This window comes from Lissotriton vulgaris, chromosome 9 (genome assembly GCF_964263255.1).
Source record: "Lissotriton vulgaris chromosome 9, aLisVul1.2, whole genome shotgun sequence".
NCBI classification, from domain to species: Eukaryota; Metazoa; Chordata; class Amphibia; order Caudata; family Salamandridae; genus Lissotriton; species Lissotriton vulgaris.
Window position 1 is genome coordinate 786239154 of NC_141697.1, and position 27804 is coordinate 786266957.

General features: G+C 48.4%; 1 protein-coding gene across 3 annotated transcripts in view; it reads right to left on the bottom strand.

Annotated features, from left to right (window-relative positions):
• DPP3 (dipeptidyl peptidase 3) overlaps positions 1 to 27804 on the bottom strand; it is a 559762-nt gene that overhangs the window by 432145 nt on the left and 99813 nt on the right. For all 3 annotated transcript variants that reach the window (XM_086938513.1, XM_086938514.1, XM_086938515.1), the window contains exon 3: positions 5673 to 5762. In XM_086938513.1, the coding sequence (XP_086794639.1) occupies positions 5673 to 5762 (90 nt within the window). The remainder of the gene's footprint in view (positions 1 to 5672; positions 5763 to 27804) is intronic.

The window sequence follows — 27804 nt, forward strand, 5'->3', positions numbered from 1 at the left end:
CCTCTCTCCCTTCCCCCTGCTTGTCAATGAATTCACAGCCTTACAGCTCATTGACCTGTTTGCGCTTGTCTGTCTCGATTCCTCTCACTAGTCTCTGTTCTCAGAACTAGACCTGGTAAATGTATGCACATTAGCATGTATTTTGTTGAAAAGGGCATTTCATTGCGCAGCGTAACGGAAACTGCCGATGCTTGAGATCTCTGTGTCTATAAACCAGCACACCTTCCTTAGCAGAAAACACATGCGCTTAACGTCGGTACAGCTTGCGCTTTAATTTTCCCTATGGTTCATACTCGCACATGCATACGGATAGCAGAATTGTCTCTATATCCGATCACCAGCTTATTAACAAACGTGCATCACATTGGTACCGCTTGCGCTTCTCTCACCATTTGATTTTCAGCAGCACTAGTGTCCGTTCGCTTCCGTGACCTCGCACTCAGGGCAGGCTTGATTCAAGTAGAGGCAAATCAGAAGAAAAAACATTTCTAAGATGGCCATTCGACGTTGCGCGATGGAGCACAGAAAATTCTTCTCTGGCCAGACACTGGTAACAAGGACAACGTTGAGACGCTGGACGCTCAGGACGTGGCACACTGAACGTGCTGCCTTTCCGCTAGGACACACGAAGATTCTACGTCATAAGTGGAAAGGTGCCTCAGTGAAGAGCAGATCGGGACAGAGAGACTCTGGATTCTTTCGCAGCAGGCAGGCAGTCAAGTATACAGGCAAAAACGTAACAGATCAGAACTCACCAGGAAAGCGGCGATTTCCCCAAGTAATTGGGTACTTGCGACTGGTCTATTAAAGTGTCTTAACCAGAGAAGTGTTAGTAACCCACGGCAATGCATGGGGAGAGTTCATTTGGAGTTTGCAAGTTACCAAAATAATTCAGTTTAAGGCCCTATACACAGTACATCACGCCATGTTTAACCAGCATTGGCATAGCCAATAGGTCTCGCCTTTGGGACCTTATAAGTGTTTAGCCATGCAACAGTTGATGTTGTTGCACCAAGGATATTGTGCTGCATAATTATATACTTATAAGGTCCCAAAAGCGAGACCTATTGGCTATGCCAATGCTTGTTAAACCTGGAAGGGTCTGAAAACTAGCTGGTGTTGGTTGTAAAGGCAGGAGGAGAACCAGTGAAAGACATTGCTGGTGAATCCTTTACAAGACTTGAGGGTGCGTTCAAGGGTGGGATGGTTGACTGTGTCATAGGCTGCTGAGAGATCAAGGAATTTCAGAAGGCAAGGTCATCTCAATCTGTGGTCAAGGTGTCATTGTCTACAATTTGTAGGCTAGCGGTCTCAGTGCTGCAGCCTGATAAAAGCCTGTCAAGAAGTCGTACAGGAGATAGTGAACACTGATGAAATATTGGAGTTGAACACAGACTGCTTTTTCAATGATCTTGCCGATTAATAGGTGGGTGATAGGCTATTAGCTGCCAAGATAATCAGGGTCTAGTGCAGGATTATTTAGGACCGGAAAGATCTGGACTGTTTTGAGAGCTTCTCGGAAGATGCCTTGAATGAGGGAGGCGTTAACAATGGTACTTTGGGTTAAGAGGGCATTCGCAGCAAGAGCTTTGATGAAGGACAATGGTAAGATATCACTGGCATATTAAGTGGCTTTGAGGGAGTTGAGTGTGACAACAACATCTAAGAAAGTTGGGGCTTTGGAGGTTGGCCACTATGGAATGTGTGCAGGACGGGGTAGGTGTAAAAAATGAAACAGGCTTGATATTGTCAATGTGCTGTTGGATCTTCTATATGCTTTCAGTGAAGAAGAGGTTTATGGCTTTGCCCTTTTCTGTGCAGGGAGGTAAAGGTGGGTGCAGCAGGTGGCTGATGCAGTGCTAGATCGTCTTGAACACAGTTCTTCTGGTGTTAATGGATGTTATTTTTCTTTTACCAAACTCCTCACAGGTTAAATAATTATTGTAAATTCTCTTAATACTTCTGATTAGTATTAGGCTGTTCCCAAGAAGGGTACAACCTGATCCTTGTTTACCGAAAAGGAGCTTTCTGAACAGCTTTCACCAAGTCAAAGATTGGCATAATCCCTTCACCTTGAGATTATAAGGCTAAAGTAATTTACAGAGCTCATACTGAACTGATTCTTCTCTCTTTTACCTGAGATCACGTGACTCTAATCTAGGCAGCACTTCTTCTAAGACTCTATTAGGCATTTCATACACTCATTATAAACCAATATAACACCCAAGAATAATATTAGAATATGCCTCACAGACAGCATATTTGCTGACCTGTGAAGGACAGCTACCATGGAGGCCAAATCGAAGTGCATGCATATGAATATGCCTACACCTAGAAGAGTGATGAAAGAGGTATTACGTTTTGATTAATCATGCAATTTTACTTGATAGTCTATTGTGGACTAAATCATCAGGCTGAACACCTTAGCATGCCTTAACTGTGCAAGCTCCTCAGAGATGTTTGGGAGGGCGAGTCCTTCAAATCAGATGTTTCTGGTTGACACAAACAAATCTCATTACCCAGATGTCACTGTCACTAAAGCTACCGGGGCTAAACTATACAACCTCCATTACTTAGATAACCTCAACATTCAATTCTTCTAGCTCATCTTGTAAAGGCAGCTTCTTGAAGATGGGTACAAGCCTTACTTTGTGGACAAGTGGAAATACACGCTCCCTTCTCAGCAACAATCCAGATATCAAAATCTTCTAGCAAAGATAACCTATTCCCAAAGACCTTTGGAAATCCAACTAGTGTATTTTTGACAAGTAACAGTGACATCAAGATCAACTTTTCCCTTACATCTAATCTTATCCCTAGAAGTCATTGGCACCTACAAACCAATAAACTGCTGACCCTTTTTGCTACATAAATTCTACCCATAGTGTTCCTCCTTTTAAATTCAATATTCTTTCAGGTCAGCCCAATTAGATCTGTTTTGTCCTTATTCTCATGTGCTGTGGTTGGAGATCAGCTTTTCTGAACTCTGCTACATGCTTTTAAGTAACATATTGAATTTCTCCTACCCACCAAGGGATGTGGCAACTGGAGCTATCCAATACACTCACTTTAATTACATCCAAAGATATCTTTTCCATCAGTGTTAACGGGCACTCCTTCTCCCCTTGTTGGCGAAAGATCCAATTACTTATACTCTGGAGTCTCAGTGATCCCTCTGAGAGAGTCCACAGCACCAAGGGAGCCACTCACAGTTGAGGTATGTAAATGTAAATTGATACTTGTATAGCGCACTACTCACCCGCAAGGGTCTCAAGGCGCTTGTACGAATACCGCTGTGGAACCCATCCTGGCTTTCCCTGTGAGGCGTTCACTCCTGGGCACCCCCAAGGTGGAGGCCAGGCATCCTTAGCGTTGTGGGGGCCGTTGTGGAGAATAAGCAAGCTATTGCCCAGAGTTGCAGAGTGGGACTCCATGATTGGAATAGGCACCGAGGCGAGAATTATCAGGTCCGTGGAATTTTGAGCCCAAGACCCGCCGAGGCGGGGAATTGAACCCTGGTCCCGGGCTAGACCTCTGCATCAGGGTCTGCCGCTCTAATCATTGAGCCACACTTCTCCACCAGGTATGGTATGGCACCCCTTGCCAAAGCACTCCCTCTCCCCTTTTTGGAGAAGCATCCAGTAGGTAGTCCTTGGAGTCTCAAGAGACCCTTCTGAGAGAGTCCACAGCATAAAGGGAGCCTCTTGCAAAAGAGTTGGGGGAATGATACCACTTCCCCAGGGATCACAGCTTACTGGACTTTGAACGCAGCTATTACTCGTCTACCGGTTTGTGCCCCTGTCACCCTACCCCTCTTCGTTCATGCTGTCTCTCACCCTCCCCCTCCTCTTTCCATCCTTCATTCGCTGTCTACTTCCCATGCTCCTACCCCCTCTCCCCTTGCCTGCTTTTTTCCTTACACATATTGTCTTTATTGCTTGTCTCGACCCAACATGTAAGTATGTAGCTATGCTCTAATAACTATGTAACCTTTATAACGATGTAACCTGCAACTATGGTCTGATACTCATGTAAAGCGTTCTGATACCTCCGGGTCTAGCCAGCGCTATATAAAACCTTTCAAATAAATAAATAATACGCTTATAGCACAACTCTACCATTCCTCTTGAATATTCTCAATGTGTTGAAGCCTTCCCTTCCCTACATTCAGAGGTCTAATGTCCTAAAATCACTTTTCAAATATTTAGAATTTCGGGTAGAGCACATCATTCTATTCGTGTTATAACCCACATTCCTACACTTCACACCGCACTTCATTCTCACTCTGTCTCTGTAACCATGCAAACTTCTTTAGTATCACTCTTGCTATGAATCGTCTCTGTGAGGAGCAAGTATGCAGCATAAGAAGTGGTAGAATCCACGAGGGACACATCTGTTAAGTACCAGACTACATGGTGTCTATTTCCACACGGTCTGCTACATCCGAAGCACAGTAATATTAGGTGCACTGTGCTTGCAATACATCCTCCATACCTCAACCAACATGTACCTACAAGACACCTATGCAACCTGAAGGGAACCTGATGTATTGTTTATAGTGCTTCATACTATGTATAACTGGAGTGACCAGAAAATGATTTAGACTTCGCAAAGTATATGGAAAGCACTATGCAAATGCCAATACAAAACCGGCTATCAAGAAAGTGCTTCTGGACAGGTGGTTCAACTGGGACAACATCACTGCCTTTGTTTGCAATCCTACTGTAACAAATCCCTCATGTTACTTTATCGGCAAGAGGCCCTATGTCAACATGGAAATAAAGCGGTAGCTTAAAGATACCACATGTCTACTGGCCGTCCAACTACATGAGTTTACAAAGATTTTGAAGTGTGAATAAATGTACACATTCACCCTCCCTGAACTAGGTCCACAGAAAACGTAATGCACAGACCTCACATGGAAAGCTAGAAGGTAGACAACACTGCTATCAGACATCTTGATTGTTATGTTATACTAACAGAATACAGGAATCTGCATGTTCAATTGCTGCTGAGGGAATTGGAATGTTATGTTATGAACAGGGGCTTGTGATGACAAGTTTAAAAATTCAACAAACTCATAAGCTAATAGGGTGAGGCCATCCGCGAGGCCAGTGGGTCCAACTATACGGTTATGTGATTACTGTATATAATAGCGTTTAATTAAAGCAATAGATAATAATCAAATGATATATTTATATACAATACGTTTTATTCCGTTTGTTATTATGGGAGGAAGATGTGTTACGTTCTACCAATGAAATATACAAATCTGTACTGCATGTTAGATTGTTGCTGGGGGAACTGGAATGTAGTTATGAACAGGGGCTAGGAGGAGTTGAAGCTGTGATGTGACCAGATGTAGTCAGGTCATCTAGAGCACATACCTATTAAATACGAAGATTAATTTAGAACTGTGCTTGGATTGCTTTGCTGGCAACAAATAGACTTCTTTATTGATCTCAAGGGAGCTATTGCAGGTGACAAAAACACTGTATTGCCAAGCATTTGAAACATTAGTTATATCTTCTTCCTCATGTCATCACCAACACATACATTAGTCTTCAGCCTAAGCTTCATTACATTTGGTATTTCCTATTCGTTTGCAGCTACTCCACTCATTCCAGTGGGAACAAATGATATCATGCAAGGGGTGATAACAGATCTCTTACCTTAGGAAGGTTAGGAATGAACTTGGTATCCCCAAAAGATTTGTAGTTGCCCATGTTGGCAAAGACACCAGCTGTATACACCAAAAGCGCCTAATGTGAAAAGAAAATGAAAGACTTTTAAAGTACCTTTCTAGCTCCCGCATAGACAAATGAGTGAGAATCTTACACAGGCAACCACAGGACACCAAACCCACACATGTAGCGCCTCTATTCTCTGCTAACTTTGTCTAACAGAGTGCTGGAACAGGGCCACTTCTTTTCTCAAATTGTAATTCTCGCTCTTTGAAAAGTGTCAGCTGTGCAAGTGCAAATCGAGGGTATCCCACAATTGAGACCCCCTAAAATTTAACTCAACCAGACTTCCCACAATCTACTGGACTAGAGACTGTGTTAACCTCAATTTTCTAAGGCAATGTGTCCCAGCATCAAGGCACCTCACAAAATTCCAAAATCAATAAAACTAAGGTACATTAATAATTGAGATGGTTTAACAATTAAGTGGGCCCAATCAATAATTGATTTCTGGATCAATTAAAAGCTTAAGGATTTAGTGGAAAGTTAGGAAAAAAGAGGAACAGAATCAATACCATTAAGCTCTCAGATGCGGAGTATGCAAGACTCTGAAAATATTCCAAGTCCAAATGGGCAGCAACATCAATAGAAAAACAAACATAATATCTAACAGCATCCAAGTCTCTAGAAAATCTTCTGCTCACACCCAAACACAAGTGTTTTTATACACAATTCTTCCACAGAAAATGAGAACTTTTGCAGAATCATTGTGGTATGAGCAAATAATTTCTTCAGCACATCAGAGCACATGAAAAACTAAGAGTCATTACTATAACACCTTTGCACAGTCCCATTTTCTTGAATTCTTATTCAGCATCCTCTACAGTATTATCATAAGTAGACGTTTAAAAAAACAAAACATGAAACATTTGTCAATCAGACTCTTTACAGATTAATAGATTCCAGGGAAGAAAAGGAAGATGTTACAGGTTAAAAATTACTTCAGAACTGTGGAAGGTGGGGTCCGGTTCTGAGGTGAAACACAGGTTCAAAGCGGGCTGAGAGCGTTGAGGGCGATGTGCCAGGCACGCTCCAACCCCCTCCCGAGACCCATGGTGCAAGTAGCGCCCTGTTTTAAAGTGCTGAGATACTCCTGAAATTGGAGCATTTTTTGGAATGAGCGACCCGCTCTTCCACTTTTTCTAAGCACTTTTTTCACCTTTTTAAGATTTTCACTTTCACGCCCCCAGGTTAGGGTGGACGATTAGAGAGTCCATACCGCCGGGGTTTAGTCCTGATGAATGCCTTGGTAAATTGAAACCACCCATATGGCAGAAACATGTTGACTGACTTAAGTATTCTTTCTGAATTTAGCCAATCCTAAAACCTTGGCAGCTAAATTCAGACACATAATACTCTTCATTTGTGTCTTAGGGATCACTCATTAAACTTCTTTTTACTGATACCCTTTTAGGCACTTTTAATTTTAATTACCCTCACAGCACGCCCTTTTTCACACAACCAGCTCCGCAGTCTTTCTGGCGTCGCAGCACACCAAAGAGGCACTCGGCCTCTTTGGTGGGGCCCAGTGATGAAGCATGACACTGACTAGGTCGGTGTGTGAGGGCCTTCCTATCCACCCAAAGTGAGTGTGTGATTCTTATCTATCTCGCTCCGTCTCTGTGGCTGTTCTGAGACCGATTTGACCTCTCTGTTTTTGTTTACTTGTGTTGAAGGTTCACCCTAAACAGAACAAAAACAACAAAAATAAACTATTAGGACTTCAACTTGACTGTTCTGTGGAGTTTGTCGGGAGAGGATATGCGCAGCGGAGGGGGAGCACAGCCGAGTGACAGAGATGACTTCCATCTTAGTGTTTTACACAGAAATGTAGCCTTGTTAACATCCATTAGGAGAACACACTTCACAGTTCATAGTAAAGGAAATCGTATTAAATCAGTCTGTAAGTGTAGAATACAGTGTATATTTGCATACTGTGAATGATTTACATTGTTAACATTGCACAACAATTATGAATCCAGAAAATTATTTTACAAATTCCCCCCTAATTATTCTATAATCACTGAAAACAATTAATAAAAAACTTATTGATCTGGATATCAGTGTGCAGTCTGCATCCCTCAGTGCTTTTTTATCGTATTCTCCTCCAACAATTGGTTTTAAACACGTTTTTTGACATTCTCCATGTCAAACTTCTTTCTTTTTTAGCTCTCTCCTCTCATCTTTAAACCCACAATTTTAATTAGATGCCCAGAAAACTTTTGAAACAGAACAATTGCACAAATCATTAGAATAATTACAGGAGTTAAAATTAGCCTTAAGGGTCCACTTCTCGCCCTCTACGTAGACGATGTGCACTTGTACTTGGCAGATCCGGCGAACTCGGGTCCCAAATGTCTGCAACTCCTCCTAGCCTTCGAGCAGGTATCCGGCCTTCAGCTTAATGTGGCCAAGTCTGTTGCACCCCTCCCGGGAAAGTTTCGACTGGCAGTCGTCCATCCCCCTTCGACACCACCCAGTCAAATATTTAGGGATATGGGTGTCCTTGCTGCCGGAGTTGGAATGGGCGCTGAACATCACGCCCCTGGTGACCCGAATAAGATCGGACTTGAAGAAATGGCAATCCCTTCCCCTTAACCCCCTGGGACGGAGCACACTGTTCAAGATGATGATTCTTCCCGTTTCCTGTATATCCTACAGAACACCTCCATTCCCCTCCCCGTGCCTGGTTTCGGGAGCTAGACGGAACCCTGTCCAGGTTTCTCTGGGGGGGCGGGAGGCCGTGGATTTCCCTCGCACACAGCCGCATCCCCCCCTTTGACGGAGGCCTAGGGGTGACTCATCTCTACCTCTACTATCTCGCCACCAAACTGATAGTCATCCACGACTGGTATGCGGGCGGCTGGTCCGACCCGGCATATCGGGTGGAATTGGAGGAGACCGACTTCCCCAAGATTCAGACACTCCTCTACGGGTGCCCGATTCCGCAGGCCTTGCCCCCCCATTACCAGAGCGGTTTTACAGGCTTGGCGAGCGGCCCTCCGCCACACAGGATAGGACCGCAAACTTACCTGCCAGACGCCACTCTGGCACGGGAACTGGTTCCGAGAGACCGCAAACTTACCTGCCAGACGCCACTCTGGCACGGGAACTGGTTCCGAGAAACATCTTCCTTAAATTACTCCCCAGTACTCTTTATGAGGAAAGGGGCACAAGCGTTAAATCAAAAGCACAGTAAAACATATAAAGTTGCACAATTATGGATGAGGGCGGGTGGCCACTCAGACCATATACTAAAAAAGTGGTATAAGTAACACTTCTCGAACTGTGGTTAGGCCTAGGGCCTAGAGATTCGCTGGGAGCAGTCAGGACTAGCAATGCTGAAGTCGGGAGTAGCCCACAGGAGACGGGTGCAGCACGGAAAGTGCGGCGCGCACCAATGCAATGTCAATGGTGCGTAAAAGTTAGTTAAAGTGAATTAAATGATACTTCCGCTGAACCTAGGAACACAAAACTTTAGACACAGACCCTAGAGGTGTGTACCAGTGTGGGAACACCGGCGTTGCAATGTTACCTCACCCACAGGCCGTGGGTGCACAGGGTCGAAGTGGCGTCGGTTCTTACACGCAGGTTCTTGGTGCTTGAAGCTGTTGCAGCTGCAGGCGATGTGAAGCAGAAGTGTCCGGTGCGATCCAAGGGTGGATCGAAGTAGAAAAGTACCTGAAAGCAGAGGGGACAGAGTCTGGGTCACTCAGCAGTGACCAGGGTGGAACCAGGACGGAACCAGGCAATGTCGGGCGCAATCAGGTGGTTGTCGATAGGCTTCTCTCCGCTGTCACGTGGGCTCTGGGGCATCTGCGACGTCCAGGAGCGGGTCACGATCTGTCCCACGTAGGCTCTCGCCGTCAGCACCGTCGGCTTCAAGATTGCAGCAAACAGCACTTGGCAAAAGCAATCCACGCGGAACCGGGAGATTGCTTATCACTCGAACCAGGAGGGTCAGAGTGGGGGCTCCTTTTCACAGGAGCTGGTGCAGATCTGGAGCAACCAGAAAAGCGAGTCGTATTTCAAGTTTCGTCGGCACAGGGGCCACAAGCCAGCTGGCAAGTGACCGGGCCAACGCGTCGAGCCCACACAAGCAGAAGGGCCCCACGCAGCACTCGTCGAGTGTGGAGGGGTGAGCTTTGGTGCAAGTGGAGCTCGGGGCTGGGGGTTCTCGAACCCCGGTGTACAGCTTCGAGGGTCACTCGTGGGCTGCACGGTCAGCGTCTCGTGGCCTTTTCAAGATGGCGTGCCCCACGCTTCCGGTCGCCTCCACGGGTCTCAGCTCTGCAGGGACTGTGGATCGGGCAGGTAGAAGGCAGGCAAGCTTGATCTCGTCGATCTCTGTCGCTCGAGTTCCGGCGGGAACTGCAACAAAGCAAGGGTCGAGGGCTGGTTGGTACCTGTTTGCACAGGGTGGTCACTCCTTGACCACAAGGGAGATTCTTCAGTCTTCTAACGTCGTGCAGAAAGTCGAAGGGTCCAGAATTCGTTTCTTATGTTTCTTCAGGATGATCTGAGTTGCATTGGCACTGCTCCCCCTCTTATTCGAATCTGGGGGGTTGGACATCCTGCTAGGTCCCCTCCTATGGGTGGGACCCAGGAAGGGGGTGGTTACACCCCTCTCCTTTGATCCTGGCCGCGCTGGGACAGGGGCTGGGAGGCCCCAGAACCGGTTTGGCCGGATTATGCAAGGGGCAGCCTTGTGCTCCCCAGGCAGTGTCTGGTTTCTTTGAAACCTCCCTACTCCAATCCACTATCTCCTGTCTGGGGTGGTTTGACACCGCCCTGTGACAGGAAACTCTTTGTCCAGGCCTCCTCTGCCGAGTTTCGGTCAGCAGCAGGAGGCCAGACCCGTGTCTGTGGCAGGGGCATCCATTTTGTGGATCTGAGGCTCATTTTAAATCAACCGCGTTTCAGTATAGTAACATGTCTTCTCCCTCTAGAAGGGTGGAATGCTACCCCCGTCGCCAGAACTGGCGAGGGGGTAGTATTCCAATTCGTATGACACCTTACACGACATGTTTTGATAAAGCCAAACCAAAGTTGCTATATAACCGCGAGGATTATAAGGCGCTTAAGAGTATATGGTATGGCATTATCCCGGATCAGCTTAGGGAGTTGTTCCCGACAGCTGCAGACAGGCTCAGCTCATGCCAGAGCTCCATCTCACATAAAACCACGCACTCTGCCTCCAGGATTGATGAGGCCTTCCATAGGAGTGGCTTACAGGCTATATATGTGTCCAGATATAGGTTTAGATATAGGTATACTATATCTAAGCAAGGGGTGATTACACCCACTTGCCCCAGCGGAGTGATCAGCCAGTTGTGTCAATTTAAGAACCAGCCAGGGGTGGCAAAAGCTATGCTTCAGCCCCTGGTAGGCCTTGGTGGCACCTATGCCCTGAGCACCTATAGTGCATGGTACAGGGGCTGACAAGGAGTCCATTTCCAATTGTGGTATGTACCTATAGCACATGTATTATAAATTTAGAGAGAGAACAGCAGGCTGGGGGTCTGATTAGCAGGCCCACAGCCTCAGTAAGTCGAAAACCAGTGAAGCAAAAAGCAAAAATTGGGGTGACCATAGGATAGCAGACCCTACTCTCCTACACAACCCCCCCCCCAAACGCAGGGACATTAAACTTAACCTTGACCAGATAAGTCTTCATGTTCTAAGTGGAAGTACCTGGAGAGACCATCTGCATTACCATGGTCAGTCCCTGGGCGGTGCTCCACTGTAAAGTCCATCCCCTGTAGGGAAATGGACCACCTGAGCAGTTTGGGATTTTCACCCTTCATCTGATTTAGCCACAAGAGGGGCTTATGGTCTGTCTGAATTAGGAAGTGAGTGCCAAACAAGTATGGCCTCAACTTCTTCAGGGCCCAAACCACAGCAAAGGCCTCCCTCTCAATAGCTGACCAACGTTTCTCCCTGGGGGTCAGCCTTCTGCTAATAAAAGCAATGGGCTGGTCTTGACCATCTTGATTAAGTTGTGAAAGCACAGCTCCCACCCCCAACTCAGAAGCATCTGTCTGTACAATGAACTGTTTGGAGTAGTCAGGACTCTTCAGGATAGGTGCAGAGCACATGGCCTTCTTCAGGTCATCAAATGCCTTTTGACAGCTAACTGTCCACTGAACCTTTTTGGGCATCTTCTTGGATGTCAAGTCATTCAATGGTGTCACAATGGACCCATAGTTCTTTACAAATTTTCTGTAATACCCAGTCAGGCCCAAGAAGGCTCTGACTTGTGTCTGGGTAGTTGGAGGAGTCCAGTCCTGTATGGTCTGGATCTTGCTCTCCAGTGGTTGAACTTGACCCCCACCTACTAGGTGGCCCAAGTACACAACCTTGCTCTGCCCTATCTGGCACTTAGTAGCCTTGATAGTCAGGCCTGCCTTTTGCAGGGCCTCCAGAACCTTCTTCAGGTGGATCAGGTGATCCTCCCAGGTGGAGCTAAAGACAGCAATATCATCTAGATATGCTGCACAAAAGTCATCCAACCCAGCAAGGACTTGATTCACCAACCTTTGGAAGGTGGCAGGTGCATTCTTCAAACCAAAGGGCATTACCACAAATTGATAATGTCCACTAGGGGTAGAGAATGCTGTTTTGGCTTTTGACTCTTCAGCTAGTCTGATTTGCCAGTAGCCAGCTGTCAAATCAAATGTGCTCAGAAACTTGGCAGAAGCCAATTTATCAATGAGCTCATCTGCTCTTGGAATGGGATGAGCATCTGTCCTAGTGACAGCATTGAGACCTCTGTAGTCCACACAAAACCTCATTTCTCTCTTCCCATCTTTGGTATGAGGTTTTGGCACAAGGACCACTGGGCTAGCCCATGGGCTCTCTGATGGCTCAATCACTCCAAGCTCCAACATCTTTTGCACCTCAGCCTTTATACAATCCCTGACATGGTCAGGTTGCCTGTAGATCTTATTCTTCACAGGCAGATTGTCACCAGTGTCCACCTCATGGGTGCACCAGTTAGTCTGGCTGGGTGTGAGTGAAAACAAATGTCTGTGGGCCTGCAACACCTGTCTGCAGTCCACCTGTTGCTGTTCAGTGAGGCTGCCTGCCAAGGCTACTCCATCAACTGAACCATCATCAGGGTTCTGGGAAAGCAGGTCTGGGAGAGGGTCACTCTCTTCCTCCTGTTCCCCATCTGTGGCCATGAGGAGACTCATGTCCTCCCTGTCAACAAATGCTTTCAAACGGTTTACATGGAGCACCCTGTGGGGGCTCCTAGGGGTACCAAAGTCAACCAAGTAGGTGACTTCTCCCTTCTTTTCAATGATAGGGTAGGGTCCACTCCATTGGTCCTGGAGAGCTGCTGGCCCCACTGGGTCCAACACCCACACCTTCTGCCCTGGCTGGTACTCAACCAGAACAGCCTTTTGGTCATGCCAAGCTTTCTGTAATTCTTGACTTGCCTCAAGGTTTTTGGATGCTCTCTCCATGTATTCAGCCATCCTGGAGCGGAGACCAAGTACATAGTCCACAATGTCTAGTTTAGGCTTTTTGAGAGGTAACTCCCATCCTTCCTTCACCAAACTCAATGGACCCCTTACAGGGTGGCCAAACAAAAGTTCAAAAGGGCTGTAGCCAACCCCCTTCTGTGGGACCTCTCTGTAAGCAAAGAGCAAGCAGGGTAAAAGGATGTCCCATTTCCGCCTAAGCTTCTCTGGTAAACCTTTTATCATTCCCTTTAGGGTCTTGTTGAACCTTTCAACAAGCCCATTGCATTGTGGATGGTAGGGTGTGGTAAATTTATAGTTTACTCCACACTCTTTCCACATTGCTTTCAAGTATCCAGACATAAAGTTAGTACCTCTGTCTGAAAGAACCTCCTTTGGAAAGCCCACTCTTGAGAAAACTGCAATGAGGGCTTTTGCCACCACAGGAGCTGTGGTGGTCCTCAGGGGAATTGCCTCTGGGTACCTGGTGGCATGATCCACTACCACCAGTATAAATCTGTGCCCAGATGCTGTTGGAGGATCCATGGGACCCGCAATGTCTATTCCAACTCTTTCAAAGGGTACCCCCACCACAGGTAGTGGTATCAGGGGGGCCTTTGTTGTGCCACCTGACTTACCACTGGCTTGGCAAGTGACACAGGAGCGACAAAACTCCTTGACATTTTCTGACATGTGAGGCCAGTGAAAGTGTGGAACAAGCCTGTCCCAAGTCTTATTCTGGCCTAAGTGTCCTGCAAGGGGAATATCATGGGCCAAGGTAAGAAGGAAGCCCCTAAACTTCAAAGGTATAACCAACCTCCTGGTTGTGCCAGGCTTGGGGTCTCTAGCCTCTGAATAAAGGAGCCCTTCATACCAATACACTCTATGGGTACCTTGAGCATTCCCTGCAGCCTCAGCAGCAGCTTGCTGTCTGAGGGGTTCAAGTGAAGGGCAATCTAATTGGGCCTGCCCCAGGTCTGCCCTTGAGGGTCCCCCTGTCCCCAGAAACTCAACCTGATCAGGTTCAAGCTCCTCTGAGACAGTCTCCTCTTGGACTGCAGAATCAGTTTCCTGTGAAACTTGATCCTCAACCTGGGGCAAGTGGGAAGGCACAGCCTTAACCCTCTTGCTCCTTCTCTTGGGTTGTGGTTGGTCTATTGTTTCAAGATCCACCACTGGTTCAGGAAGGCACTTCTTAGCCTGAGACCTTGTCACTGCAAGGACATGAGCTGAAATCCCTAGCATTTCTGCATGAGTCCTGTACTCCACTTCTGACCAAACTGAGCTTTCAAGATCATTGCCTAACAGACAGTCTACTGGGAGGTCTGCGCTCACAACAACTTTCTTTAGGCCATCTACCCCTCCCCAGGAGAAGTTCACAACAGCCACACTATGGGAAGTAGTGGAGTTGCTTGCATTGGTCACTAGGTAACTTTCACCTAGTACAATCTGTCCAGGGTCCACAAAGTCAGGTGTCACCATTGTGACACTGGCACAAGTGTCCCTGTAGGCCTGAGCCAGTTTCTCATTGATTAAGGGAGTCTGCCTATATTTGCCCAGATTACTGGGGCTTACTGCAGTGGGCAAAGGTAAGTCCACATCATATAGGAGAACTGCCTGTGTGGGGATTCTGACTAGGCCAGATTCCACCTCAGTACCCAGGGTCAACCCTACTAAACCCTTGGGCTGTGTACCACCACTGTTAACTGTACTAGGGGGTGCAGGTGCTTTAGGAGCTGCAGTGGTGGGGACTGGATTTTTCTTAGTGCATTCACTGCCCCAGTGTGAAACTGATTTGCAGGTATTACACCAAGGTTTCTTTGGGCCATCATTCTTCTTTTTCTTGTTTCCATTTTGGGAACCCCCCTCCTTATTGCTATTTTGGGGGCCTGAAGACTTCTGGTCCTTTTCTTTATCTTTCTGATTCCCCCCTTCTGGTCTGTTTTCTTCTGGTCACCTTGGTTCTGGTTTTTCTGCTTAATCCTTGTTCTGACCCATTTGTCTGCCTTCTTTCCCAATTCTTGGGGAGAGGTCAAATCAGAGTCAACAAGGTATTGATGCAACAGCTGGTTCTGACAGTTATTAAGGATCTGCTCTCTCATCATAAGATTGTACAATCCTGTATAGTCTGAAACTTTACTTCCCTGCAGCCAACCCTCCAGAGCCTTAGTGGCACAATCTACAAAATCAGTCCAGTCCTGAGTCTGTGCTTTTTGGGTGTCTCTGAACAACAACCTGTATTGCTCAGTGGTTAGGCCAAACCCTTCAATAAGAGCACTCTTCAGAACAGAGTAGTTTTTGGCATCCTCAGGTCTAACAGTGAGGAGCCTGTCCCTCCCTTTCTCAGAAAAGGAGTACCATAAAATTGCTGCCCACTGATCCTCAGGGACCTGCTGTACCATGCAGGCCCTCTCAAGAGCAGTCATCCATTTGTGGATATCATCCCCTTCCTTGTAGGGGGGCACAATTTTTGTCAGGTTTCTATTGTCATAGGCCCTGTCTTTTTCTTTAGGAACTTTGCTGCCACCAGTGGCATCTAAGCCACACAATTTTCTTTCTCTTGCTAAAGCAAGTTTAGCTTGAGCCAAGGCTACCTCTTCCCTTTCTATTTGGAGTTGGACAGCCCTCATCCTGGCCCTATGCTCTTTTCTCTGGGAGGGAGTCATCCCTCTTTGAGATTCTCTTGAGGCACTAGAAAGATGAGAGTCCCTTGATTGAGATCTCACCCTCCTGTTACCTGGGAGAATTTGGTTATGAGATCTGGAGTGGTGCTGGCCCTCTCCATTCTCATGTAGGTCCAAGTTGGCCTGGTTAAGCCTGGCAACCTGTACCTGGTTTCCCCTCTGATCCTGATCTTCAGGCTCTTCTAAATCAGAGCCTTCCTCTTCCTCTTCCTCCTCCTCTTCTACTTCATCTTCAGGAAGATCCTCATTCTCAGGGGAGTGTATCCCTTCACCTGTTTCTAAGGGAGCCTGACTCACCTTATCTAAGTCATCCTTTTCTAGGAGAGCTACTAGGGAAGGAATGGTAGGGCCTCTGCCCTTTTTTAGCCCCCTGGCTGTGCACAAGGCACTCAGGTCTTTGTGGCTAAGGTTGTCATATCTGGATGTTGTCCCTATAGGATCAACTATTACAGGAGCAGAGCCGGAGGCTCTACCTGTATCAGACATGACTGCTAGTGAGGTGTAAGTGATGCACTTACCTACACTAAGTGTTTTCCTACTGTACCTTGCTAGTGAGTTGTAGTCAGGGTGTGCTACTCCCTTTAATCTACAACTACTAAGTTCAGTAGAACTTAATATGCTAAGCTTTTGATTTATATGTACCTAGAGGTACTTGATGTGATCTTTCAATTTGATAAAGATTGCAATGGTAAAACAAACAGCAAGCTCAAATCCGCACCGCTGCACACCAATGTGAGAAGTTGGCCTGATATGTAGTGTTTCCAATTCTGGAACCACTGGGTATCAGTCCAAACAAACCCCAAAGATGTCAGGTTGTAAGTCAACCTTGTTAGACAAGCTATCCTAGTGGTAGCATGGACTAAGCAGCCTTAAAGGCTTAACTTAAGAGGTCGTGTTAAGCGAGCTGTTTTACCACATACAATCCTGTAATCAAATGAAAGGACACCACACAAGTATATATTGTAAAAATATATGTATTTATTTCTAAATTACTCCCCAGTACTCTTTATGAGGAAAGGGGCACAAGCGTTAAATCAAAAGCACAGTAAAACATATAAAGTTGCACAATTATGGATGAGGGCGGGTGGCCACTCAGACCATATACTAAAAAAGTGGTATAAGTAACACTTCTCGAACTGTGGTTAGGCCTAGGGCCTAGAGATTCGCTGGGAGCAGTCAGGACTAGCAATGCTGAAGTCGGGAGTAGCCCACAGGAGACGGGTGCAGCACGGAAAGTGCGGCGCGCACCAATGCAATGTCAATGGTGCGTAAAAGTTAGTTAAAGTGAATTAAATGATACTTCCGCTGAACCTAGGAACACAAAACTTTAGACACAGACCCTAGAGGTGTGTACCAGTGTGGGAACACCGGCGTTGCAATGTTACCTCACCCACAGGCCGTGGGTGCACAGGGTCGAAGTGGCGTCGGGTTCTGACACGCAGGTTCTTGGTGCTTGAAGCTGTTGCAGCTGCAGGCGATGTGAAGCAGAAGTGTCCGGTGCGATCCAAGGGTGGATCGAAGTAGAAAAGTACCTGAAAGCAGAGGGGACAGAGTCTGGGTCACTCAGCAGTGACCAGGGTGGAACCAGGACGGAACCAGGCAATGTCGGGCGCAATCAGGTGGTTGTCGATAGGCTTCTCTCCGCTGTCACGTGGGCTCTGGGGCATCTGCGACGTCCAGGAGCGGGTCACGATCTGTCCCACGTAGGCTCTCGCCGTCAGCACCGTCGGCTTCAAGATTGCAGCAAACAGCACTTGGCAAAAGCAATCCACGCGGAACCGGGAGATTGCTTATCACTCGAACCAGGAGGGTCAGAGTGGGGGCTCCTTTTCACAGGAGCTGGTGCAGATCTGGAGCAACCAGAAAAGCGAGTCGTATTTCAAGTTTCGTCGGCACAGGGGCCACAAGCCAGCTGGCAAGTGACCGGGCCAACGCGTCGAGCCCACACAAGCAGAAGGGCCCCACGCAGCACTCGTCGAGTGTGGAGGGGTGAGCTTTGGTGCAAGTGGAGCTCGGGCTGGGGCTTCTCGAACCCCGGTGTACAGCTTCGAGGGTCACTCGTGGGCTGCACGGTCAGCGTCTCGTGGCCTTTTCAAGATGGCGTGCCCCACGCTTCCGGTCGCCTCCACGGGTCTCAGCTCTGCAGGGACTGTGGATCGGGCAGGTAGAAGGCAGGCAAGCTTGATCTCGTCGATCTCTGTCGCTCGAGTTCCGGCGGGAACTGCAACAAAGCAAGGGTCGAGGGCTGGTTGGTACCTGTTTGCACAGGGTGGTCACTCCTTGACCACAAGGGAGATTCTTCAGTCTTCTAACGTCGTGCAGAAAGTCGAAGGGTCCAGAATTCGTTTCTTATGTTTCTTCAGGATGATCTGAGTTGCATTGGCACTGCTCCCCCTCTTATTCGAATCTGGGGGGTTGGACATCCTGCTAGGTCCCCTCCTATGGGTGGGACCCAGGAAGGGGGTGGTTACACCCCTCTCCTTTGATCCTGGCCGCGCTGGGACAGGGGCTGGGAGGCCCCAGAACCGGTTTGGCCGGATTATGCAAGGGGCAGCCTTGTGCTCCCCAGGCAGTGTCTGGTTTCTTTGAAACCTCCCTACTCCAATCCACTATCTCCTGTCTGGGGTGGTTTGACACCGCCTTGTGACAGGAAACTCTTTGTCCAGGCCTCCTCTGCCGAGTTTCGGTCAGCAGCAGGAGGCCAGACCCGTGTCTGTGGCAGGGGCATCCATTTTGTGGATCTGAGGCTCATTTTAAATCAACCGCGTTTCAGTAAAGTAACATGTCTTCTCCCTCTAGAAGGGTGGAATGCTACCCCCGTCGCCAGAACTAGCGAGGGGGTAGTATTCCAATTCGTATGACACCTTACACGACATGTTTTGATAAAGCCAAACCAAAGTTGCTATATAACCGCGAGGATTATAAGGCGCTTAAGAGTATATGGTATGGCATTATCCCGGATCAGCTTAGGGAGTTGTTCCCGACAGCTGCAGACAGGCTCAGCTCATGCCAGAGCTCCATCTCACATAAAACCACGCACTCTGCCTCCAGGATTGATGAGGCCTTCCATAGGAGTGGCTTACAGGCTATATATGTGTCCAGATATAGGTTTAGATATAGGTATACTATATCTAAGCAAGGGGTGATTACACCCACTTGCCCCAGCTGAGTGATCAGCCAGTTGTGTCAATTTAAGAACCAGCCAGGGGTGGCAAAAGCTATGCTTCAGCCCCTGGTAGGCCTTGGTGGCACCTATGCCCTGAGCACCTATAGTGCATGGTACAGGGGCTGACAAGGAGTCCATTTCCAATTGTGGTATGTACCTATAGCACATGTATTATAAATTTAGAGAGAGAACAGCAGGCTGGGGGTCTGATTAGCAGGCCCACAGCCTCAGTAAGTCGAAAACCAGTGAAGCAAAAAGCAAAAATTGGGGTGACCATAGGATAGCAGACCCTACTCTCCTACAGATGCCCAGAAAATTTTTGAAACAGAACAATTGCACAAATCATTAGAATAATTACAGGAGTTAAAATTAGCCTTAAGGGTCCACTTCTCGCCCTCTACGTAGACGATGTGCACTTGTACTTGGCAGATCCGGCGAACTCGGGTCCCAAATGTCTGCAACTCCTCCTAGCCTTCGAGCAGGTATCCGGCCTTCAGCTTAATGTGGCCAAGTCTGTTGCACCCCTCCCGGGAAAGTTTTGACTGGCAGTCGTCCATCCCCCTTCGACACCACCCAGTCAAATATTTAGGGATATGGGTGTCCTTGCTGCCGGAGTTGGAATGGGCGCTGAACATCACGCCCCTGGTGACCCGAATAAGATCGGACTTGAAGAAATGGCAATCCCTTCCCCTTAACCCCCTGGGACGCAGCACACTGTTCAAGATGATGATTCTTCCCGTTTCCTGTATATCCTACAGAACACCTCCATTCCCCTCCCCGTGCCTGGTTTCGGGAGCTAGACGGAACCCTGTCCAGGTTTCTCTGGGGGGGCGGGAGGCCGTGGATTTCCCTCGCACACAGCCGCATCCCCCCCCTTTGACGGAGGCCTGGGGGTGACTCATCTCTACCTCTACTATCTCGCCACCAAACTGATAAGTCATCCACGACTGGTATGCGGGCGGCTGGTCCGACCCGGCATATCGGGTGGAATTGGAGGAGACCGACTTCCCCAAGATTCAGACACTCCTCTACGGGTGCCCGATTCCGCAGGCCTTGCCCCCCCATTACCAGAGCGGTTTTACAGGCTTGGCGAGCGGCCCTCCGCCACACAGGATAGGACCGCAAACTTACCTGCCAGACGCCACTCTGGCACGGGAACTGGTTCCGAGAAACATCTTCCTTAAATTACTCCCCAGTACTCTTTATGAGGAAAGGGGCACAAGCGTTAAATCAAAAGCACAGTAAAACATATAAAGTTGCACAATTATGGATGAGGGCGGGTGGCCACTCAGACCATATACTAAAAAAGTGGTATAAGTAACACTTCTCGAACTGTGGTTAGGCCTAGGGCCTAGAGATTCGCTGGGAGCAGTCAGGACTAGCAATGCTGAAGTCGGGAGTAGCCCACAGGAGACGGGTGCAGCACGGAAAGTGCGGCGCGCACCAATGCAATGTCAATGGTGCGTAAAAGTTAGTTAAAGTGAATTAAATGATACTTCCGCTGAACCTAGGAACACAAAACTTTAGACACAGACCCTAGAGGTGTGTACCAGTGTGGGAACACCGGCGTTGCAATGTTACCTCACCCACAGGCCGTGGGTGCACAGGGTCGAAGTGGCGTCGGGTTCTTACACGCAGGTTCTTGGTGCTTGAAGCTGTTGCAGCTGCAGGCGATGTGAAGCAGAAGTGTCCGGTGCGATCCAAGGGTGGATCGAAGTAGAAAAGTACCTGAAAGCAGAGGGGACAGAGTCTGGGTCACTCAGCAGTGACCAGGGTGGAACCAGGACGGAACCAGGCAATGTCGGGCGCAATCAGGTGGTTGTCGATAGGCTTCTCTCCGCTGTCACGTGGGCTCTGGGGCATCTGCGACGTCCAGGAGCGGGTCACGATCTGTCCCACGTAGGCTCTCGCCGTCAGCACCGTCGGCTTCAAGATTGCAGCAAACAGCACTTGGCAAAAGCAATCCACGCGGAACCGGGAGATTGCTTATCACTCGAACCAGGAGGGTCAGAGTGGGGGCTCCTTTTCACAGGAGCTGGTGCAGATCTGGAGCAACCAGAAAAGCGAGTCGTATTTCAAGTTTCGTCGGCACAGGGGCCACAAGCCAGCTGGCAAGTGACCGGGCCAACGCGTCGAGCCCACACAAGCAGAAGGGCCCCACGCAGCACTCGTCGAGTGTGGAGGGGTGAGCTTTGGTGCAAGTGGAGCTCGGGGCTGGGGGTTCTCGAACCCCGGTGTACAGCTTCGAGGGTCACTCGTGGGCTGCACGGTCAGCGTCTCGTGGCCTTTTCAAGATGGCGTGCCCCACGCTTCCGGTCGCCTCCACGGGTCTCAGCTCTGCAGGGACTGTGGATCGGGCAGGTAGAAGGCAGGCAAGCTTGATCTCGTCGATCTCTGTCGCTCGAGTTCCGGCGGGAACTGCAACAAAGCAAGGGTCGAGGGCTGGTTGGTACCTGTTTGCACAGGGTGGTCACTCCTTGACCACAAGGGAGATTCTTCAGTCTTCTAACGTCGTGCAGAAAGTCGAAGGGTCCAGAATTCGTTTCTTATGTTTCTTCAGGATGATCTGAGTTGCATTGGCACTGCTCCCCCTCTTATTCGAATCTGGGGGGTTGGACATCCTGCTAGGTCCCCTCCTATGGGTGGGACCCAGGAAGGGGGTGGTTACACCCCTCTCCTTTGATCCTGGCCGCGCTGGGACAGGGGCTGGGAGGCCCCAGAACCGGTTTGGCCGGATTATGCAAGGGGCAGCCTTGTGCTCCCCAGGCAGTGTCTGGTTTCTTTGAAACCTCCCTACTCCAATCCACTATCTCCTGTCTGGGGTGGTTTGACACCGCCCTGTGACAGGAAACTCTTTGTCCAGGCCTCCTCTGCCGAGTTTCGGTCAGCAGCAGGAGGCCAGACCCGTGTCTGTGGCAGGGGCATCCATTTTGTGGATCTGAGGCTCATTTTAAATCAACCGCGTTTCAGTATAGTAACATGTCTTCTCCCTCTAGAAGGGTGGAATGCTACCCCCGTCGCCAGAACTGGCGAGGGGGTAGTATTCCAATTCGTATGACACCTTACACGACATGTTTTGATAAAGCCAAACCAAAGTTGCTATATAACCGCGAGGATTATAAGGCGCTTAAGAGTATATGGTATGGCATTATCCCGGATCAGCTTAGGGAGTTGTTCCCGACAGCTGCAGACAGGCTCAGCTCATGCCAGAGCTCCATCTCACATAAAACCACGCACTCTGCCTCCAGGATTGATGAGGCCTTCCATAGGAGTGGCTTACAGGCTATATATGTGTCCAGATATAGGTTTAGATATAGGTATACTATATCTAAGCAAGGGGTGATTACACCCACTTGCCCCAGCGGAGTGATCAGCCAGTTGTGTCAATTTAAGAACCAGCCAGGGGTGGCAAAAGCTATGCTTCAGCCCCTGGTAGGCCTTGGTGGCACCTATGCCCTGAGCACCTATAGTGCATGGTACAGGGGCTGACAAGGAGTCCATTTCCAATTGTGGTATGTACCTATAGCACATGTATTATAAATTTAGAGAGAGAACAGCAGGCTGGGGGTCTGATTAGCAGGCCCACAGCCTCAGTAAGTCGAAAACCAGTGAAGCAAAAAGCAAAAATTGGGGTGACCATAGGATAGCAGACCCTACTCTCCTACACAACCCCCCCCCCCCAATAGCAGGGACATTAAACTTAACCTTGACCAGATAAGTCTTCATGTTCTAAGTGGAAGTACCTGGAGAGACCATCTGCATTACCATGGTCAGTCCCTGGGCGGTGCTCCACTGTAAAGTCCATCCCCTGTAGGGAAATGGACCACCTGAGCAGTTTGGGATTTTCACCCTTCATCTGATTTAGCCACAAGAGGGGCTTATGGTCTGTCTGAATTAGGAAGTGAGTGCCAAACAAGTATGGCCTCAACTTCTTCAGGGCCCAAACCACAGCAAAGGCCTCCCTCTCAATAGCTGACCAACGTTTCTCCCTGGGGGTCAGCCTTCTGCTAATAAAAGCAATGGGCTGGTCTTGACCATCTTGATTAAGTTGTGAAAGCACAGCTCCCACCCCCAACTCAGAAGCATCTGTCTGTACAATGAACTGTTTGGAGTAGTCAGGACTCTTCAGGATAGGTGCAGAGCACATGGCCTTCTTCAGGTCATCAAATGCCTTTTGACAGCTAACTGTCCACTGAACCTTTTTGGGCATCTTCTTGGATGTCAAGTCATTCAATGGTGTCACAATGGACCCATAGTTCTTTACAAATTTTCTGTAATACCCAGTCAGGCCCAAGAAGGCTCTGACTTGTGTCTGGGTAGTTGGAGGAGTCCAGTCCTGTATGGTCTGGATCTTGCTCTCCAGTGGTTGAACTTGACCCCCACCTACTAGGTGGCCCAAGTACACAACCTTGCTCTGCCCTATCTGGCACTTAGTAGCCTTGATAGTCAGGCCTGCCTTTTGCAGGGCCTCCAGAACCTTCTTCAGGTGGATCAGGTGATCCTCCCAGGAGGAGCTAAAGACAGCAATATCATCTAGATATGCTGCACAAAAGTCATCCAACCCAGCAAGGACTTGATTCACCAACCTTTGGAAGGTGGCAGGTGCATTCTTCAAACCAAAGGGCATTACCACAAATTGATAATGTCCACTAGGGGTAGAGAATGCTGTTTTGGCTTTTGACTCTTCAGCTAGTCTGATTTGCCAGTAGCCAGCTGTCAAATCAAATGTGCTCAGAAACTTGGCAGAAGCCAATTTATCAATGAGCTCATCTGCTCTTGGAATGGGATGAGCATCTGTCCTAGTGACAGCATTGAGACCTCTGTAGTCCACACAAAACCTCATTTCTCTCTTCCCATCTTTGGTATGAGGTTTTGGCACAAGGACCACTGGGCTAGCCCATGGGCTCTCTGATGGCTCAATCACTCCAAGCTCCAACATCTTTTGCACCTCAGCCTTTATACAATCCCTGACATGGTCAGGTTGCCTGTAGATCTTATTCTTCACAGGCAGATTGTCACCAGTGTCCACCTCATGGGTGCACCAGTTAGTCTGGCTGGGTGTGAGTGAAAACAAATGTCTGTGGGCCTGCAACACCTGTCTGCAGTCCACCTGTTGCTGTTCAGTGAGGCTGCCTGCCAAGGCTACTCCATCAACTGAACCATCATCAGGGTTCTGGGAAAGCAGGTCTGGGAGAGGGTCACTCTCTTCCTCCTGTTCCCCATCTGTGGCCATGAGGAGACTCATGTCCTCCCTGTCAACAAATGCTTTCAAACGGTTTACATGGAGCACCCTGTGGGGGCTCCTAGGGGTACCAAAGTCAACCAAGTAGGTGACTTCTCCCTTCTTTTCAATGATAGGGTAGGGTCCACTCCATTGGTCCTGGAGAGCTGCTGGCCCCACTGGGTCCAACACCCACACCTTCTGCCCTGGCTGGTACTCAACCAGAACAGCCTTTTGGTCATGCCAAGCTTTCTGTAATTCTTGACTTGCCTCAAGGTTTTTGGATGCTCTCTCCATGTATTCAGCCATCCTGGAGCGGAGACCAAGTACATAGTCCACAATGTCTAGTTTAGGCTTTTTGAGAGGTAACTCCCATCCTTCCTTCACCAAACTCAATGGACCCCTTACAGGGTGGCCAAACAAAAGTTCAAAAGGGCTGTAGCCAACCCCCTTCTGTGGGACCTCTCTGTAAGCAAAGAGCAAGCAGGGTAAAAGGATGTCCCATTTCCGCCTAAGCTTCTCTGGTAAACCTTTTATCATTCCCTTTAGGGTCTTGTTGAACCTTTCAACAAGCCCATTGCATTGTGGATGGTAGGGTGTGGTAAATTTATAGTTTACTCCACACTCTTTCCACATTGCTTTCAAGTATCCAGACATAAAGTTAGTACCTCTGTCTGAAAGAACCTCCTTTGGAAAGCCCACTCTTGAGAAAACTGCAATGAGGGCTTTTGCCACCACAGGAGCTGTGGTGGTCCTCAGGGGAATTGCCTCTGGGTACCTGGTGGCATGATCCACTACCACCAGTATAAATCTGTGCCCAGATGCTGTTGGAGGATCCATGGGACCCGCAATGTCTATTCCAACTCTTTCAAAGGGTACCCCCACCACAGGTAGTGGTATCAGGGGGGCCTTTGTTGTGCCACCTGACTTACCACTGGCTTGGCAAGTGACACAGGAGCGACAAAACTCCTTGACATTTTCTGACATGTGAGGCCAGTGAAAGTGTGGAACAAGCCTGTCCCAAGTCTTATTCTGGCCTAAGTGTCCTGCAAGGGGAATATCATGGGCCAAGGTAAGAAGGAAGCCCCTAAACTTCAAAGGTATAACCAACCTCCTGGTTGTGCCAGGCTTGGGGTCTCTAGCCTCTGAATAAAGGAGCCCTTCATACCAATACACTCTATGGGTACCTTGAGCATTCCCTGCAGCCTCAGCAGCAGCTTGCTGTCTGAGGGGTTCAAGTGAAGGGCAATCTAATTGGGCCTGCCCCAGGTCTGCCCTTGAGGGTCCCCCTGTCCCCAGAAACTCAACCTGATCAGGTTCAAGCTCCTCTGAGACAGTCTCCTCTTGGACTGCAGAATCAGTTTCCTGTGAAACTTGATCCTCAACCTGGGGCAAGTGGGAAGGCACAGCCTTAACCCTCTTGCTCCTTCTCTTGGGTTGTGGTTGGTCTATTGTTTCAAGATCCACCACTGGTTCAGGAAGGCACTTCTTAGCCTGAGACCTTGTCACTGCAAGGACATGAGCTGAAATCCCTAGCATTTCTGCATGAGTCCTGTACTCCACTTCTGACCAAACTGAGCTTTCAAGATCATTGCCTAACAGACAGTCTACTGGGAGGTCTGCGCTCACAACAACTTTCTTTAGGCCATCTACCCCTCCCCAGGAGAAGTTCACAACAGCCACACTATGGGAAGTAGTGGAGTTGCTTGCATTGGTCACTAGGTAACTTTCACCTAGTACAATCTGTCCAGGGTCCACAAAGTCAGGTGTCACCATTGTGACACTGGCACAAGTGTCCCTGTAGGCCTGAGCCAGTTTCTCATTGATTAAGGGAGTCTGCCTATATTTGCCCAGATTACTGGGGCTTACTGCAGTGGGCAAAGGTAAGTCCACATCATATAGGAGAACTGCCTGTGTGGGGATTCTGACTAGGCCAGATTCCACCTCAGTACCCAGGGTCAACCCTACTAAACCCTTGGGCTGTGTACCACCACTGTTAACTGTACTAGGGGGTGCAGGTGCTTTAGGAGCTGCAGTGGTGGGGACTGGATTTTTCTTAGTGCATTCACTGCCCCAGTGTGAAACTGATTTGCAGGTATTACACCAAGGTTTCTTTGGGCCATCATTCTTCTTTTTCTTGTTTCCATTTTGGGAACCCCCCTCCTTATTGCTATTTTGGGGGCCTGAAGACTTCTGGTCCTTTTCTTTATCTTTCTGATTCCCCCCTTCTGGTCTGTTTTCTTCTGGTCACCTTGGTTCTGGTTTTTCTGCTTAATCCTTGTTCTGACCCATTTGTCTGCCTTCTTTCCCAATTCTTGGGGAGAGGTCAAATCAGAGTCAACAAGGTATTGATGCAATAGCTGGTTCTGACAGTTATTAAGGATCTGCTCTCTCATCATAAGATTGTACAATCCTGTATAGTCTGAAACTTTACTTCCCTGCAGCCAACCCTCCAGAGCCTTAGTGGCACAATCTACAAAATCAGTCCAGTCCTGAGTCTGTGCTTTTTGGGTGTCTCTGAACAACAACCTGTATTGCTCAGTGGTTAGGCCAAACCCTTCAATAAGAGCACTCTTCAGAACAGAGTAGTTTTTGGCATCCTCAGGTCTAACAGTAAGGAGCCTGTCCCTCCCTTTCTCAGAAAAGGAGTACCATAAAATTGCTGCCCACTGATCCTCAGGGACCTGCTGTACCATGCAGGCCCTCTCAAGAGCAGTCATCCATTTGTGGATATCATCCCCTTCCTTGTAGGGGGGCACAATTTTTGTCAGGTTTCTATTGTCATAGGCCCTGTCTTTTTCTTTAGGAACTTTGCTGCCACCAGTGGCATCTAAGCCACACAATTTTCTTTCTCTTGCTAAAGCAAGTTTAGCTTGAGCCAAGGCTACCTCTTCCCTTTCTATTTGGAGTTGGACAGCCCTCATCCTGGCCCTATGCTCTTTTCTCTGGGAGGGAGTCATCCCTCTTTGAGATTCTCTTGAGGCACTAGAAAGATGAGAGTCCCTTGATTGAGATCTCACCCTCCTGTTACCTGGGAGAATTTGGTTATGAGATCTGGAGTGGTGCTGGCCCTCTCCATTCTCATGTAGGTCCAAGTTGGCCTGGTTAAGCCTGGCAACCTGTACCTGGTTTCCCCTCTGATCCTGATCTTCAGGCTCTTCTAAATCAGAGCCTTCCTCTTCCTCTTCCTCCTCCTCTTCTACTTCATCTTCAGGAAGATCCTCATTCTCAGGGGAGTGTATCCCTTCACCTGTTTCTAAGGGAGCCTGACTCACCTTATCTAAGTCATCCTTTTCTAGGAGAGCTACTAGGGAAGGAATGGTAGGGCCTCTGCCCTTTTTTAGCCCCCTGGCTGTGCACAAGGCACTCAGGTCTTTGTGGCTAAGGTTGTCATATCTGGATGTTGTCCCTATAGGATCAACTATTACAGGAGCAGAGCCGGAGGCTCTACCTGTATCAGACATGACTGCTAGTGAGGTGTAAGTGATGCACTTACCTACACTAAGTGTTTTCCTACTGTACC